The sequence below is a fragment of the Coregonus clupeaformis genome, chromosome 34, assembly GCF_020615455.1.
Source record: "Coregonus clupeaformis isolate EN_2021a chromosome 34, ASM2061545v1, whole genome shotgun sequence".
Taxonomy (NCBI): Eukaryota; Metazoa; Chordata; class Actinopteri; order Salmoniformes; family Salmonidae; genus Coregonus; species Coregonus clupeaformis.
The window spans coordinates 4837547-4856348 of NC_059225.1; the positions used below are offsets into that span (position 1 = coordinate 4837547).

At 46.6% G+C, this 18802-nt stretch overlaps 1 protein-coding gene across 2 annotated transcripts in view; it reads left to right on the forward strand.

Annotated features, from left to right (window-relative positions):
- Positions 1-18802, forward strand: part of LOC121549659 (laminin subunit alpha-1-like) — an 82833-nt gene that overhangs the window by 22070 nt on the left and 41961 nt on the right. For both annotated transcript variants that reach the window (XM_041861452.2, XM_041861453.2), the window contains exons 4-11: positions 5550-5792; positions 7116-7295; positions 7600-7689; positions 14521-14638; positions 15072-15250; positions 15778-15883; positions 17837-17994; positions 18558-18698. In XM_041861452.2, the coding sequence (XP_041717386.1) occupies positions 5550-5792; positions 7116-7295; positions 7600-7689; positions 14521-14638; positions 15072-15250; positions 15778-15883; positions 17837-17994; positions 18558-18698 (1215 nt within the window). The remainder of the gene's footprint in view (positions 1-5549; positions 5793-7115; positions 7296-7599; positions 7690-14520; positions 14639-15071; positions 15251-15777; positions 15884-17836; positions 17995-18557; positions 18699-18802) is intronic.

Here is an 18802-nt window from a genome sequence, read left to right on the forward strand (position 1 = left end):
AGTCCCCCGTCCCTCAGCCCAGCTGTTGGCCCACACTGTTCCCTAACACACCGACAATACTGTCACCACCACCATAACCATCGTAACCACCCTCTGACAAGATACAACCTGCAAGGTCCACCGCTATGTCAACATGTTACGTGACTTTTTAAGACCACACTTCATGTAGACAATGTGGGAAGTGGGAAGGTATTATGTGATGGGTTGTGATTGGTGAGAAAGGAGCGTCCATAACACTTAACGTGGATAGGTCAATTCAGTTCAAATTCACATTCAATTGTTGAATTGAACAAATCCTGAATTGGTGGGAAAAAAGAATTGAAGCCAATGGACAATTTCTAATTATTTTCCAATATGGAATTGACCATGACCCCAATCTTGAAACCTCTCTGTGATGTGCTTCATAACTTACAGTAACTGTTACGGTGAAAGAGCCTTGGTGCCTGTGGCTCCTTAACGACGCTGGCTCATACTGGCAGATAGACACACTGTCCTGTCCCGTCCTAGCCTCTCTGAGCGCCTGTCCTGTCCTGTCCTAGCCTCTCTGAGCGCCTGTCCTGTCCTGTCCTAGCCTCTCTGAGCGCCTGTCCTGTCCTGTCTGGGGCTCTCCGGCCCCCATTGCCCTTCCCCCATCTCCCACCAACACAATGGACTTACTCATCTCTCCCCTCCAGACAAAAAGGCCTGTGGCTAAACGCCAGCCTCTTTTATGTGGCCGGACCCCACAGCCATGACTTCCACTGCTATTGTCTGGATTCCTACTTTACTGCCACCACAGCATATCTTAAATGCTTAAACCGCCGAAGTTTGGTATTGGTCATGACAAGGACTGAGAATGTCCTGCTTTTCAGTGTCAGAGACACATCACAAAGAGGGGAGCGAAAGGAAATATTTATACGATACTTAAGAAATTCACCTGACAATTTCACATAAGATAAAATCAACTGTGGGTCTTACTGTGGGTCTTACTGTGGGTCTAACTGTGGGTCTAACTGTGGGTCTAACTGTGGGTCTTACTGTGGGTCTAACTGTGGGTCTTACTTATTATCACACACAGACAGTTTGGTCTGTATTGTAACAGGCCAGAGGTTAGAACAAGGTCTTTATTAGTAGGTGATTAGTAGAGAGAAGGACAAAGCTCTGTGGCGGCCATCTTTCTTTAGGGGCCTTGTTTTGGTCCAGGCTTTTTAGCTGTGGGGCACAGAGAGCGGGACTTGGCTCCGCTCTTTGAGCCCCACAGCCCCGGCCCATGGGGAAGCTCAACTGGTGAGAACTGGGCACTTTTGTTGGCTTAGGGGCGGATGGGTAATCCCCCTGTCGCTCCCCTGCAGCCTGGTTCCCCTCGTTCCCACTGACTGGGTCCCCCAGACTGTCGCCTTTTGCCTTGTTATCTTCCCCCCACAGAGGCTAGTCCGGCTGCCCGTCGGGAAGCACAGCTCTATTCATTAGTTATAATGTTAGTCCAAATGGAAAAGTGTTAGTAAGTATATGTGTTTTCATTTTGTCTCGTAGGTCAGTGTACCCTTTGACACAATTCAGTCTTCAAACACACTAGTCAGACATTTTCACTTATCCTTTGAGACAACCTCTGCCAAACCCGCCCCCCTCCCCTCCCCACCTGATCCAAAATGGCAGCTAATTACTGTGGTGACACGGCAAAAACAATCCTCTGCTTGTTTCCCCTGGCTACTGGCAGCCAGGTCTGGCTAGCTCACATCAACGTCCGCCAGCCAGTCACAGTGACCAGGCAGCTTAGCCGAGGCATGCCATTACACACAGATTGGGCTCCCAATCTGGGCTCCTACTGGGCGGAATGGGATTTAGTTGGTAACGAATGGTTAAGAGACACAGTGGGAACAACTTTGCCCTCAGCGTCTAGTAATGACCAACACTTTGTATTCTAGCGTCACGGTATCTAGCCACGTCAAAAAACATTTCTGAAATGTGGCACTCAGGTCAGTTTCAACAAACGCTTGCACGCTCTGCTATTCTATCCCAATGACCTACTGACATAGATAGGCTTGAAATAATTGGACAATTGAAATAACTGATATCTGGTGATGTTAGCTGACTTCTATCCTCTAAACTGAGTGCTCTAGTAATTGGCTATTAGTTAAGTTGAGGCACAGAGGCAGCCAGTCCACAACCGTTCAGGTCTGTCGCCATCCAGGACTGGAATGTGTGGGAGTCCACATGGATCTAGATTAGGCAGGGTTTCAGTCATTAACCCAGTCCGGTCACAGTGTCTGTTCGCCCCGTCGCCTAAGCTCCTTTGAGGGAGGTCACTGACACACACACACACACACACACACACACACACACACACACACACGAACACACACACACACACCTCCGCTTTCCACTCCTGTCTCCAATAAACAAAGAGCAGGAAAGGCCCATTGGATTAGACTGGGACAGAGACCAAAGAAAAGCTCTGATGACCAAGCTTCCTAAATGAGAATAAAGATGCTTCCTGACAAAAGGATTCTACAGATTGAAGCCCCAGGGAGAGAAAGCTGCAGCTGGGACAGGAATGATAACCTGATAACCCTTTCCCCTGTTCCATCCATCTATCTTGTCTTTCAAGGACAAGGGAACAAACACACATTCCCATACTGACTAAGGCATTTAGCCAAAGCTGTTTGAGGGTCTTGTCTAGCTATCAGAGGCCCATGCAGGTGAATCATTCCAGACTGTAACTTGAGGATCAGCCATAACTGAGGGAAGTCAACCAGCGCTCCGTTTCATATGATCTATCTCAGCCCTGATCCACTGAAACGACTCATTGTGGCCGCTAACGATCGAACAGGCACGTCGCTCACGTTCCCTCGCTGTTGAACAAGTCATGAATCGTCCGTAAATCAGCGGCGACACGCCAGCAGGTAGACTTACAGCCTCACGCAGCTGCTGACAACCTTAAGGGATGGTTTAACAGAGCAGGGGTTGGTTGGGGGTGGGTTGGGACGTCACGCTGATGTGAACGTCCTGTCTCAGGTGTCTAGTTTCCACTTATTCCCTGGGGAAACGCAGCGTTGACAAGCCAATAGGAGAAGCCGATAACGTATAGGTCAGGTTCTATATGTGTTTGTGTGGGGCAGGCTAGACTATTATGGGTGTCACTGAGAGGGTCATAGAGAGGTGAGAGAGAGACAGGGCAAGATAATGAGAAAAGCCATTCAGGAAATAAATAAAACCTCCATTGCAGTAGCAGTCTAGTAGTGGCCTGTGACCAGTGGAGATTGCTGAGGGGAGGACGGCTCATAATAATGGCTGGAATGGAGCAAATGGAATGGTATCAAACACATCAAACACGTGGTTACCATGTGGTTGATACCACTCCATTGACTCCATTCCAGCATTATTATGAACCGTCCTCCCTCAGCAGCCTCCACTGCAGGTGACTGTATAAAGGCCATAGTGAAGTGTTGAGGAGACAGAGAGTTAGAGTGGAGGTATGGTCTCACAGTGGGGTTCAGGGGAGAGTTTACTGATTACTGAGCTATAGACTACATACACACACTTACCAGAGACGGAAGAGGAAGTCAATGAACTAAAGTAAGCAGACCACTATCACATTGGTGTCCATAGGAGAGCCACCCCCTTAAGCAGAAAATGGTAAATGGCCTGAGTGAACTATTTTCATTTTTTTATTAAAAAAATAAATAAATGATTTCACCTTTATTTAACCAGGAAAGCCAGTTGAGAACAAGTTCTCATTTACAACTGCGACTTGGCCAAGATAAAGCAAAGCAGTGCGATAAAAACAACAACACAGAGTTACATATGGGGTAAACAAAACATAAAGTCAAAAATACAACAGAAAATATATATACAGTGTGTGTGAATGTAGTAAGTTATGGAGATAAGGCAATAAATAAATAGGCCATAGTGCAAAAATAGTTACAATTTCGTAATTAACACTGGAATGTGCAAAAGATGATGTGCAAATAGAGATACTGGGGTGCAAATTAGCAAAATATATAACAATATGGGGATGAGGTAGTTGGGTGGGCTAATTTCAGAATGGCTGTGTACAGGTGCAGTGATCGGTAAGCTGCTCTGACAACTGACGCTTAAAGTTAGTGAGGGAGATAAGAGTCTCCAGCTTCAGAGATTTTTGCAGTTCGTTCCAGTCATTGGCAGCAGAGAACTGGAAGGAATGGCGGCCAAAAGAGGTGTTGGTTTTGGGGATGACTAGTGAGATATACCTGCTGGAGCGCAGACTACGGGTGGCTGTTGCTATGGTGACCAGTGAGCTAAGATAAGATGGGGATTTGCCTAGCAGTGATTTATAGATGACCTGGAGCCAGTGGGTTTGGCGACGAATATGTAGTGAGGGCCAGCCAACAAGAGCGTACAGGTCACAGTGGTGGGTAGTATATGGGGCTTTGGTGACAAAACTGATGGCACTGTGATAGACTACATCCAATTTGCTGAGTAGAGTGTTGGAGGCTATTTTGTAAATGACATCGCCGAAGTCAAAGTTCGAAATAGGAAGCCGATTCTAGATCTAACTTTTGATTGGAGATGCTTAATGTGAGTCTGGAAGGAGAGTTTACAGTCTAACCAGACACCTAGGTATTTGTAGTTGTCCACATACTCTAGGTCAGACCCGCCGAGAGTAGTGATTCTAGTTGGGTGGGCGGGTGCAAGCAGCGTTCGGTTGAAGAGCATGCATTTAGTTTTACTAGTGTTTAAGAGCAGTTGGAGGCTACGGAAGGAGTGTTGTATGGCGTTGAAGCTCATTTGGAGGTTTGTTAACACAGTGTCCAATGAAGGGCCAGATGTATACAAAATGGTGTCGTCCGCATAGAGGTGGATCCGAGCGTCACCAGCAGCAAGAGCGACATCATTGATATACACAGAGAATAGAGTCGGCCCGAAAATTGAACCCTGTGGCACCCCCATAGAGACGGCCAGAGTTCCAGACAACAGGCCCTCCGATTTGACACATTGAACTCTATCTGAGAAGTAGTTGGTGAACCAGGCGAGGCAGTCACCATCTTTGCTCTAACTAGCCATTATTTAGAGATCATGTGACTGTGTGAGGGGTCATAAGGGGTCATATGCTGAAAGGTTAGGGCCCAGATGCACTAAGACTGGAATTCAGTCAAACTGGCAATTAACATTTTGACCACTACACATGAAAGAGGGTTACAGAGAGTTTGCGGTGCCCTTAACCCCTGAGTGGTTCAATGTTTCAGGACACCGTTATTAGGGTTATTACCTGCTGCTCTCTGTGCACCGTGTCTGTCAAAGGCTTCTTTGTGCTCTTATGAATGAAGCCTTGTATGTAAGGTGCACAGCTTGAGATAAGGAGAAAATGGAGATCCAGACATAAAACATTATGGGTGGGAGAATAACTGTGTGTGTGTGTGTGTGTGTGTGTGTATATGTGTGTGTGTGTGTGTGTGTGTGTGTGTGTGTGTGTGTGTGTGTGTGTGTGTGTGTGCGTGCGCGCGCGTGTGTGTGTGTCCTTTGTACTCACAATGTTTCATTGTTGATTCATTTAAATATTATAATCTATCTGTCTGTGTGTGTGGCTACAGATTTTCCAGGTGGCCTACATCATCATCAAGGCAGCCAACTCCCCTCGTCCTGGTAACTGGGTGCTGGAGCGTTCAATGGACGGTGTTGAGTACACACCCTGGCAGTACCACGCCATCAGCGACACAGAATGTCTGACCCGCTACAACATCACCCCCCGCCTCGGACCCCCCACCTACAAACGAGACGACGAGGTCATCTGTACCTCTTATTACTCACGCCTCGTACCCCTGGAGCACGGAGAGGTAGCTATCTATTTATTACTCGTACCTCTGGAGCACGGAGAGGTAGCTATCTATTTATTACTCACGCCTCGTACCCCTGGAGCACGGAGAGGTAGCTATCTATTTATTACTCGTACCTCTGGAGCACGGAGAGGTAGCTATCTATTTATTACTCACGCCTCGTACCCCTGGAGCACGGAGAGGTAGCTATCTATTTATTACTCGTACCTCTGGAGCACGGAGAGGTAGCTATCTATTTATTACTCACGCCTCGTACCCCTGGAGCACGGAGAGGTAGCTATCTATTTATTACTCACGCCTCGTACCCCTGGAGCACGGAGAGGTAGCTATCTATTTATTACTCACGCCTCGTACCTCTGGAGCACGGAGAGGTAGCTATCTATTTATTACTCACGCCTTGTACCTCTGGAGCACGGAGAGGTAGCTATCTATTTATTACTCACGCCTCGTACCTCTGGAGCACGGAGAGGTAGCTATCTATTTATTACTCGTGCCTCGTACCCCTGGAGCACAGAGAGGTAGCTATCTATTTATTACTCACGCCTCGTACCCCTGGAGCACAGAGAGGTAGCTATCTATTTATTACTCACGCCTTGTACCTCTGGAGCACGGAGAGGTAGCTATCTATTTATTCGACCTTCACCACAGTGGTCTGAAACTCCCTGCCCGCGAGGAGCTGCTCTTTGGTGGCCTACGGGTCAGGCGTTTGAAACCACTGCTTTACTAGGTCAGTCTTGTATTTACAAGACCAGGGCCCTGTTCAGGAGGAGGCAACATTACAGAACTTTCATTGAGTTGGGCAGAGAATTGGGTGTGCGCTCTGTGTGGTATTCTCTAGCACCTGTAGTCCAGACAGGGGATGACTCAACTGTCCTCCAGACAATGAAAGCCTACTGGGCTACTGTCACTCTAGCCGAGGCAGAGCCGTAATGAACGTCTGTGGTTAGGATACTCTGTGGTTACCCACAGCCCCTGAGGGTGCATCTCAGTAGTTTAACAAGGAAGGGAGACAAGGAGATGAAGCCACTTCAGAGTATTGGAATGCACCCCAAAGCCCAGAGTGAGATCCTCAATCTTCTCTTGCATTGTTTAGCCTTGTGTTATGTCATCTCTGCCAGCTGCCTGTGGTCAGACTGGCAAGTGAGTCTGTGCGTTATATCGGGGAAAAATGGCCGTAATTCACTCAATATCTGTTAATCTTTGATTGAAAACATGTAAACGTAGAATGATAAACTGCATGCTCATGACTTTGATGTATTTAGCTATATTTGGTCATGATGGTCGTTTGACGTCGTCGTCCATCTTTGTCTGTCCCCTACTCAGATCCACACGTCTTTGATCAATGGGCGGCCCAGCGCTGACCAACTGACCCCAGAGCTGCTGGACTTCACCTCAGCCCGCTACATCCGCCTGCGTCTGCAGAGGATCCGCACGCTCAACGCCGACCTCATGACCCTGAGCTACCGCGACCCCAAGGAGGTGGACCCCATTGTCACCAGACGGGTACGACTGACGTACTTTCACACTAAAGCACTGCCACTAGCACTCACTAACTGTTCTGTTTTCTGTTTTAAGTTAAATGGTGTGTTCAACCAAATTGGTCATTCACCTCAAGATACGTGGTTTGTGCGTTGCCTTGAATAACTTTTTCAAAATGTATATTGCATTTTTATGGTTGTTTTTAACAAAAATTTGATTGAGCTATTTGCAGCTGAATGTCTGAAATATGTTATAACTTCATTGGCTTTGTATTCCGTTTGAGTCGTGTCATTCTAACTTGATTGGCGTTGTATGTTTCCCTCTGCAGTACTACTATTCAATCAAGGACATCTCAGTGGGCGGGATGTGTATCTGTTATGGACACGCCCAGAGCTGTCCCTGGGACCCCGTTGCCAAGGTAACACAAGGCCGTCTTCAGTTTTACCCGTTCAGGCTCGGTGGCTGTCATTCAGCTTTTGTTTCATAATGCAGAGTTTAAAACTGAATTACTGCCATTCACATATTGTGTGTTAAACATTTCACATTTTGACTCAATTAAGCTCCTCTTATCGGGGCCAACATTGGTTCATTGCTGATCTGTTGTAATTGCTGTACACACTTAATATAAAGAGTACTATAATATTTATTTTATGCAATGCATGGTAGTAATACTTCTTTATAAGAAATATATTTGCCAAACTAATTTGTTTTATAAAGTGAACTAAGTAATCCCAGCGCCCTCCCCCCTATAGTCCCTGGAGGAATGGTATGGCCCAACATTTGCTCGGTTGAATTGGTTGCCTTCCTCATTAAGGGGGAATGTCACGTTAACAGGAGGATGAGAAAGTAAGCAGTAAGGCACTCCCACTACAAGAGATGGAAGGAGAGTCTGAGGAGTGGAGTGCCGAAAGAGATTTCTACTTTTCAATTCACATTACATCCTTGCCTCACCTTTCGTTGTGGCTGGCAACGCAAAATTCTTGTTCCGCAGCTAAAATTGACCGTAAATATCACAGTAGCTACTAGCCAGTAATCACAAGCTATTTAACAATCTGAGCAACTTTTCTTCTATAACATATTACACTAGTGAATAATGCAACCAAACCAATAATGCAACAATTCACAGGGTTTATTTTCTCGCCCGTACACATTAAATTAGCTGTCAATACACATAGCTAGCTAACTAACAACATGCTTCATGATCAAGCAACATTAGCATATCAATAATTTACCCCTCCCATACGAATATAAAAGTACTGTAACGTTATCAGACAGTGTCATTCATATTATAATATAGCTAGGCTAAACAGCTAGGTAAGCTAGCTAGCTAAAGAAAATAATTTCTTCATCCTTCTCACATGAACGTGTTGGCTGTTAGCTGAATGCTGACGTTTAGCTGAACCATAGCTACACTGAACAAAATATATACACAACATGTAAAGTGTAAAAGATCCCAGAAATTTAAAAATAAAAGATCCCAGAAAATGTTCAGATGCACAAAAAGCATATTTCTCTCAAATGTTGTGCACACATTTGTTTACTTCCCTGTTAGTGAGCATTTCTACTTTGCCAAGATAATCCATCCACCTGACAGGTGTGGCATATCAAGAAGCTGATTAAACAGGATGATCATTACACAGGTGCACCTTGTGCTGGGGACACACAACACAATGCCAGATGTCTCCAGTTTTGAGGAATGTGCACTTGGCATACTGACTGCAGGAATGTCCACCAGAGCTGTTGCCCATTGTGAGTCCCAGGTATCGGTGACCAATAAATGCATATCTGTATTCCCATTCATGTGAAATCCCTAGATTAGGGCCTAATGAATTATTATAATTTGACCCCCCTTTTTCTCCCCAATTGCAAATCTTGTCTCATCACTGCAACTCCCCAATGGGCCCCCAGCTTAACCCGGAAGCCAGCCACACCAATGTGTCGGAGGAAACACCGTTCAACTGGTGACCAGGGTCAGCCTGCAGGCACCCGGCCTGCCACAAAGAGTCACTAGAGCACGATGAGCCAAGTAAAGCACCCCTGGCCAAACCCTTCCCTAACCCGGACGACGCTGGGCCAATTGTGCCACAGCCCGGGAATGAACCCGGGTCTGTAGTAACGCCTCTAGCACTGCGATGCAGTGCCTTAGACCGCTGTGCCACTCGGGAGGCCCCCTAATTAATTTATTTCCTCTCATGAACTGTAACTGTTGCGTATATATTTTTGTTCAGGAGCGCTTAGGCTTACACTAGCGTATTAAAGTTACGTTAAAACAAACCAGGCTTCATTTTATCAATATCTTGGAAGTCATTAGGCCTATATGAGGTAAAAGAAAATTGCCACTGAAAACATTGAGAATTCCCTGGGGAGTTCCTTCTTGCCTGGACCTGAGATTTAAACACTGCTGAGATTTAAAGCAACGGCGACAATTTCAGAATGTAATAGTCTGTTACTACAATTTCAGGTAAAAACAAAATAAAACAAGTCTCAAAAGTAAGGAAAATGTCTGTACATTTTAGCTTTCAAAAACATTGCTCTGCTATTACAATTATTTTTTACACTGTTTACACTTAGAGGGCGGGGGCAACTGTCAGGTGAGTGTCGAGACATGACAGTAATATGTGGATATTTCTGCGAAGTCCTATAGGCCCTTCAACTTGCCACTTAGAAATGCATTCATGTTTCACACAGACGTAACACACCAACATTGTGACATGACATACAGTTGAAGTCGGAAGTTTACATACACCTTAGCCAAATACATTTAAACTCAGTTTTTCACAATTCCTGACATTTAATCCTAGTAAATATTCCCTGTTTTAGGTCAGTTAGGATCACCACTTTATTTTAAGAATGTGAAATGTCAGAATAATAGTAGAGAGAATTATTTCTTTCAGCTTTTATTTCTTTCATCACATTCCCAGTGGGTCAGAAGTTTACATACACTCACTTAGTATTTGGTAGCATTGCCTTAAATTGTTTAACTTGGGTCAAACGTTTTGGGGAGCCTTCCACAAGCTTCCCACAATAAGTTGGGTGAATTTTGGCCCATTCCTCCTGACATAGCTGGTATAACTGAGTCAGGATTGTAGGCCTCCTTGCTCGCACACGCTTTTTCAGTTCTGCCCACAAATGTTCTATAGGATTGAGGTCAGGGCTTTGTGATGGCCACTCCAATACCTTGACTTTGTTGTCCTTAAGCCATTTTGCCACAACTTTGGAAGTATGCTTGGGGTCATTGTCCATTTGGAAGACCCATTTGCAATCAAGCTTTAACTTCCTGACTGATGTCTTGAGATGTTGCTTCAATATATCCACATAATTTTCCTTCCTCATGATGCCATCTATTTTGTGAAGTGCACCAGTCCTTCCTGCAGCAAAGCACCCCCACAGCATGATGGTGCCACCCCCGTGCTTCACGGTTGGGATGGTGTCCTTCGGCTTGCAAGTGCCCCCTTTTTCTTCAAAACATAACGATGGTCATTATTACCAAACAGTTCTATTTTCGTTTCATCAGACCAGAGGACATTTATCCAAAATGTACGATATTTGTCCCCATGTGCAGTTGCAAACCGTAGTCTGGCTTTTTTATGGAAGTTTTGGAGCAATGGCTGCTTCCTTGCTGAGCTGATGTCGATTTAGGACTTGTTTAAGAGTGGAAATAGATACTTTTGTACCTGTTTCCTCCAGCATCTTCACAAGGTCATTTGCTGTTGTTCTGGGATTGATTTGCACTTTTCGCACCAAAGTACGTTCATCTCTAGGAGATAGAACGTGTCTCCTTCCTGAGCGGTATGACGGCTGCGTGGTCCCATGGTGTTTATACTTGCGTACTATTGTTTGTACAGATGAACGTGGTACCTACAGGCGTTTGGAAATTGCTCCCAAGGATGAACCAGACTTGTAGAGGTCAACAATTTTTTTTCTGAGGTCTTGGCTGATTTCTTTTGATTTTCCTATGATGTCAAGCAAAGAGTCACTGAGTTTGAAGGTAGGCCTTGAAATACATCCTGTCACGAACGTCGAAGGAGGAGGACCAAGGCGCAGCGTGATGAGCGAACATACTTTATTATCAATAGTGATAACAAGAACAAAACAACAAATGATAACGACACGTGAAGTCCTTGGCTACAAAATAACCAACACGGAACAAGATCCCACAACTACTGTGGGAAAACAGCCTGTTTAAATGTGGTTCCCAATCAGAGACAACCAGCAACAGCTGACACTCGTTGCCTCTGATTGAGAACCACTCTGGCCAACATAGAAATAGAACAACTAGAATATTACAACATAGAACATAAACACATAGAATTTACACACCCTGGCTCAACATATAGAGTCCCCAGAGCCAGGGTGTGACAGTACCCCCCCCCCAAAGGCGCGGACTGCGACCGCGCCTAAACATAAACCAAACAGGGGAGGGCTGGGTGGGCATTCCTCCTCGGAGGCGGTTCCGGCTCCGGGCTTGACCACCACCCTTCAACCATCCCCCTGTAGCGCCCCTGGTCCGGTCTGGCCCCGCTGGCTGGAGCTGGACTGGACATCGTAGGAGCGGATACCTTAGGCTCGGGTGTGGAGCAGCTGACCGGTACCTGACCAGGCACCGGTGACCCAGGCACGGGTTGTGCCGGACTGACGACGCGCACCCCTGGCTTGGTGCGTGGAGCAGGAACGGGCCGGACCAGGCTGACGATGCGCACCCCTGGCTTGGTGCGTGGAGCAGCAACGGGCCGGACCGGGGCTGACGATGCGCACCCTGGCTTGGTGCGTGGAGCAGGAACGGGCCGTACCGGGCTGACGATGCGCACCCCTGGCTTGGTGCGTGGAGCAGGAACGGGCCGTACCGGGCTGACGACTCGCACCCCTGGCTTGGTGCGAGTGGCAGGAACAGGCCGGGCCGGGCTGGCGACGCGCACCATTGGCTTGGTGCGTGGAGCATGAACGGCCGTATCGGGCTGACGGCTCGCACCCTGGCTTGGGTGCGAGTGGCAGGAACAGGCCGGGCCGGGCTGGCGACGCGCACCATTGGCTTGGTGCGGGAAGCAGGAACGGGCCGGACCGGGCTGACGATGCGCACCCCTGGCTTGGTGCGTGGAGCAGCAACGGGCCGGACCGGGCTGGCGACGCGCACCATTAGCTTGGTGCGGGGAGCAGGAACAGGCCGGGCCGGGCTGGCGACGCGCACCGTAGGCTTGGTGCGAGGAGCAGGAACAGGCCGGGCCGGGCTGTGGAGACGGATTGGAGGCCTGGAGTGAAGAGCTGCCACAACCCGTCCTGGCTGAATGCCTACCTTCACACACTCTGTGTGAGGCATCAGCACAGGACGTACAGGGCTGTGTACACGTACTGGCATAACAGCACGTGACACTGGCGCAGGATATCCGGGACCGAGGAGGGGCACTGGAGGCCACGAGCACTGAGCCGGCACACTCCGTCCTGGCTGCATGCCCACCTTCGCACGACACGTGCGGGGTGCTCGCACAGGACGTACCGGACTATGCCAGACCACTCGTGGCACAGTACGCAGCTCCGCTTACCCCGGAACCTGCCCAGTCTCATGCTGCCATGCCTGAGTACGGGGAGTTGGCTCTGCTCTACATCCAGGCTCCGCCAACCTGCCTTCCGGCCCCCCAAACCCGGTGGCCTCCTCTCCTAATCTCCCAATTCGCCCTGTGGCAGCCTCCTGCTGCCCCATCGCCCATGCCGTGTGCCCCCCCCTAAAAATTTATTGGGGGTGCCTCTCGCCTGTCCGACCACGGCCCGGTTGGCGCCGCTTCTCCTCTCCTGTCTGGGTCTCCCCCTTCATAGCCTTCCGGTACCGGACGGCCTCCTCCTCCGTAATCTGCCCCCAACCGAGGAGGACATCCACTAGAGTTACCTCCTGCGTGTGTTCCTGGACACGCTGCTTGGTCCTGGTGTGGTGGGATCTTCTGTCACGAACGTCGAAGGAGGAGGACCAAGGCGCAGCGTGATGAGCGAACATACTTTATTATCAATATTGATAACAAGAACAAAACAACAAACGATAACGACACGTGAAGTCCTTGGCTACAAAATAACCAGCACGGAACAAGATCCCACAACTACTGTGGGAAAACAGCCTGTTTAAATGTGGTTCCCAATCAGAGACAACCAGCAACAGCTGACACTCGTTGCCTCTGATTGAGAACCACTCTGGCCAACATAGAAATAGAACAACTAGAATATTACAACATAGAACATAAACACATAGAATTTACACACCCTGGCTCAACATATAGAGTCCCCAGAGCCAGGGTGTGACACATCCACAGGAACTCCTCCAATTGACTCAAATGATGTCAATTAGCCTATCAGAAGCTTCTAAAGCCATGACATCATTTTCTGGAATTTTCCAAGCTGTTTAAAAGCACAGTCAACTTAGTGTATGTAAACCTCTGACCCACTGGAATTGTGATACAGTGAATTATAAGTGAAATAATCTGTCTGTAAACAATTGTTGGAAAAATTACTTGTGTCATGCACAAAGTAGATGTCCTAACCGACTTGCCAAAACTATAGTTTGTTAACAAGACATTTGTGGAGTGGTTGAAAAACGAGTTTTAATGACTCCAACCTAAGTGTATGTAAACTTCTGACTTCAACTGTACATACAACACACACGTGTTACTTCACACCTCATATGGGACCAGTTGTTTGTCTGACATGCAAAAATGAGGAAACCGTGTGTGTGTGGGTGTGTGTGTGTGTGTGTGTGTGGGTGTGTGTGTGTGTGTGTGTGTGTGTGTGTGTGTGTGTGTGTGTGTGTGTGTGTGTGTGTGTGTGTGTGTGTGTGTGTGTGTGTGTGTGGGTGTGTGTGGGTGTGTGTGTGTGTGTGTGTGTGGGTGTGTGTGTGTGTTTGTGGGTGTGTGTGTGTGGGTGTGTGGGTGTGTGTGTGTGTGTGTGTGTGTGTGTGTGTGGGTGTGGGTGTGTGGGTGTGTGTGTGTGTGTGGGTGTGTGTGTGTGTGTGTGTGTGTGTGTGTGTGTGTGTGTGTGTGTGGGTGTGTGTGTGTGTGTGTGTGTGTGTGTGGGTGTGGGTGTGGGTGTGTGTGTGTGTGTGTGTGTGTGTGTGTGTGTGTGTGTGTGTGTGTGTGTGTGGGGGTGGGGGTGTGTGTGTGTGTGGGTGTGTGTATCACTCCCAGTTGACAATAGGACTAGAGCAGAAGCACTGAATCAGTCACTTATTGTGGCTTCCTCTTCACCCATCCCTCTCTCTCTTTTGTTCTCTCAGAAGTTGCAGTGTGTGTGTGAGCACAATACCTGTGGGGAGAGCTGTAATGAGTGTTGCCCCGGCTACCACCAGGAACCGTGGCAACCGGGAACCCTCTCCGATGGCAACACATGCGAGAGTAAGCGGGACTTGGTCTTTATGGGCCTAAGTAAAATATCATACTGTTAATGTTTGCCAGTTGTCACTTAGTAAATAAAGGCATGGGAATTACATTCTGGATTTAGACTTGATTTAAAGTGTGCCAGATCAGATAAAATGACTTCTTCACGCTTTCAATTATATCCACTTGCATGTCTCACTCATTCATTGACATGAAATAGCTTTTTGTTTCTTATCCCTATGGTGATTTTAACTCATTTATATAATGTTTTATATCAATAGCTATTAAGCAGATTTAGCCAAGGGGTTTTCCAAGCTTTTTATGAAAATGTGGTATTTTAATTAAAACTGAACAGTATGCATATATTCTCAATAATAAACTACCCTTCAACTACTCTCCCATTGAGATGCATTAAAAGTTATCTGACCTGTGAATTATCCTCCTCCACTAGAATGTAACTGCCACGACAAGGCCAACGACTGCTACTTCAACCAGACGGTGGCCAACCGCAAGATGAGCATGAACTTGCATGGTGACTTCCATGGCGGGGGCGTTTGCATCAGCTGTACCAAGAACACGGCCGGTGTCAACTGTGAGACCTGCGCAGATGGCTTCTACAGGCCCCACAAGGTACTGTCCCCTCATTGATCCTGTTAATCGATGCCCACTTTGTGTCCCTATGGTCCGCCGTAAGACATTTTGGCAGGTCACATCAAAATGGCTAGCGGACCGGATTTGGCTCGCGGTCCGCCAGTTGAAGACCCCTGCCGTAAACCAATGCCCTCTTTCTGTCCCTAGGGTCCCCGTAATCCAATCCATCAATATGGTCCCCGTTTCCTGAGGACCCCCGTGGTCTTCTTTTGTGTCTCCGCTTAGTGGCATTTCTATGTACTGTTTTGTACATGCCCATTGTCTTGTGATTGGCCAATGAAATCATTGTGTGTGCGCCTGATTACAGACACTACCTAGTCTGGGTCATGTGGCTCAGTGAAAGAATACAATTACTGTAGAACCCAACTATATTGGTGTGATGGCCTTTGCTTGGATGGATGAATGGCGATTTATTAAACTTGTAATTGCAGTGTGTACCTTGTGTGGAATGTGAATGGTCAATTGTGTATTTGTTTCGTCCTGTGTGCGTGCCTGCGTGAGTGTAGGTGTCGCCGTACAATGAGAACCCGTGTGTGGAGTGCAGCTGTGACATGAGGGGGTCTTTGACTCCTGCTTGCATCAGAGATGACAACCACGCCAAGCCTGAGAAAGGTACAAAGATCCTATTCATTCAGATATTTCTTAATTTAGGTATTACTGCGCTGTTGGAGTTAGGAACATAAGCATTTCGCAGCACCGGCATTAACTATAGGCTATACAGAGGGTAGTGCGTACGGCCCAGTACATCACTGGGGCCAAGCTTCCTGCCATCCAGGACCTCTATACCAGGCGGTGTCAGAGGAAGGCCCTCAAAATTGTCAAAGACTCCAGCTACCCTAGTCATAGACTGTTCTCTCTGCTACCGCACGGCAAGCGGTACCGGAGCGCCAAGTCTAGGTCCAAAAGGCTTCTCAACAGCTTCTACCCCCAAGCCATAAGACTCCTGAACAGCTAATCATGGCTACCCGGACTACTTGCACTGCCCCCCCACCCCCACCCCAACTTTTTACGCTGCTGCTACTCTGTTAATTATTTATGCATAGTCACTTTAACTCTACCCACATGTACATATTACCTCAACTACCTCAACTAGCCGGTGCCCCCGCACATTGACTCTGCACCGGTACCCCCCTGTATATAGCCTCCCTACTGTTATTTAATTTTACTTCTGCTCTTTTTTTCTCAACACTTTTTTGTTGTTGTTGTTTTATTTTACTTTTTTATTAAGAAATAAATGCATTGTTGGTTAAGGGCTGTAAGTAAGCATTTCACGGTAATGTCTACACCTGTTGTATTCGGCACAAATAACATTTGATTTGATTTGATTTTGAACATCTGCATAATAATGTTTTGAAACCCCCAATAACGTTTTTTTTTTCAGCTTGTGTTAAAAACATACCTGCATAGGTCAGTATAGCTCTGAATATCTACCAAACTCATTATAGAATATGGGAGATAAGGACACTTTTATTTTGGGGGGTATTCAGAAGACTTGGCCCACTACATGTACAGTAATTCAGAGTATGTTATATTTTGCCTACAGTAACCTATCACAAATTCTCTTATCTATCTTTTGGACATTATAGCAAAGCAATACATACTCAAAACAGATTTTTCACCTAGTCAGCTCGGGGATTAGAACCAGCGACCTTTCAGTTACTGGCACAACACTCTTACCCACTAAGCTACCTGCCGCCCTATACTATTCTATAGACTATACTATACTATAGGCTATACATTTACATTTTAGTCATTCAGCAGATGCTCTTATCCAGAGCGACTTACAGTTAGTGAGTGCATACATTTTTCATACTGGCCCCCCCGTGGGAATCGAACCCACAACCCTGGCGTTGCAAACACCATGCTCTACCAACTGAAGTACAGGAGGCCCGTAGCTCAGTTGGTACTATACTATAGACTATGCTATTCTATAGACTATACTATACTATAGTCTAAACTATTCTATAGACTATGCTATTCTATAGACTATACTATACTATACTATACTATATACTATACTATAGGCTATACTATTCTATAGACTATACTATACTATACTATACTATACTATACTATACTATACTATAGACTAGACTATACTATACTATAGGCTATACTATAGGCTATACTATACTATACACTATACTATATACTATACTATAGGATATACTATTATATAGACTATACTATACTATACTATACTATAATATAGGCTATACTATACTATATACTATACTATACTATACTATACTATATACTATACTATAGGCTATACTATTCTATAGACTATACTATACTATACTATACTATACTATACTATACTATACTATAGGCTATACTATATACTATACTATAGACTATACTATTCTATAGACTATACTATATTATACTATACTATACTATACTATAGGCTATACTATACTATACTATAGGCTATACTATAATATACTATACTATACTATACTATACTATACTATACTATACTATAGGCTATACTATACTATAGACTATACTATTCTGTTGTCTTTGTTAACTTTACTGTGCCGTCTTGACTGTGCTGTGCAGGTCTGAACTCAGGCCAGTGTCTGTGTAAGGAGGGCTTTGCGGGCGAGCTCTGTGACCGCTGTGCCTTTGGCTACAGGGACTTCCCCCTGTGTTCACGCTGTGAGTGCAGTCTGGAGGGCAGCCTCAACATCGACCCATGCTCAGAGTGCATCTGCAAGGTAACACTGGGGTTTAACTGTGGGGAACACGGCACTATTACGGTTTAACTTAAAAATGTATGCACTCACTAAGTGTAAGTCGCTCTGGATAAGAGCATCTGCTAAATGACTAAAATGTAAATGTAACTGTGCTGCTAAAGTGGTGGATTTGGGGTGTGGGGTTGTGTGTGTGTTTAGGGGTCAGGGGTAGGGTTGTGTGTGTGTTTAGGGGTCGAGGTGGGGTTGTGTGTGGGGGTCAGGGTTGGGGTTGTGTGTGGGGGTCAGGGGTGGGGTTGTGTGTTTAGGGGTCGAGGTGGGGTTGTGTGTGGGGGTCAGGGGTAGGGTTGTGTGTTTAGGGGTCGAGGTGGGGTTGTGTGTGGGGGTCAGGGGTGGGGTTGTGTGTGTGTTTAGGGGTCAGGGGTGGGGTTGTGTGTGTGTTTAGGGGTTGAGGTGGGGTTGTGTGTTTGTGGGGGTCAGGGGTGGGGTTGTGTGTGTGTGTGTAGGGAGGGGGTGTAACGGTGATGATTAACCATGATGTTCCTACAAAACCAAACACCCTAACTTCCACTGTGTCTCTGTTTCAGGAGAACGTGATGGGGGCCAACTGTGACCTGTGTAAGCAGGGTTTCTTCAACCTGGAGGTCAGTGATCCAGAGGGCTGCACAGAGTGTTTCTGCTTCGGTGTGTCTGACGTGTGTGAGAGTTCACCCTGGTCTTTGTCTCAGGTAACACACCGTAACACCCACATCCAAATACACCCTCATTGTGAATATGTTCCTTTAGAATATCCAAACTATGCAGCAAGCAACTCATGGTTCAGCATAGTTTT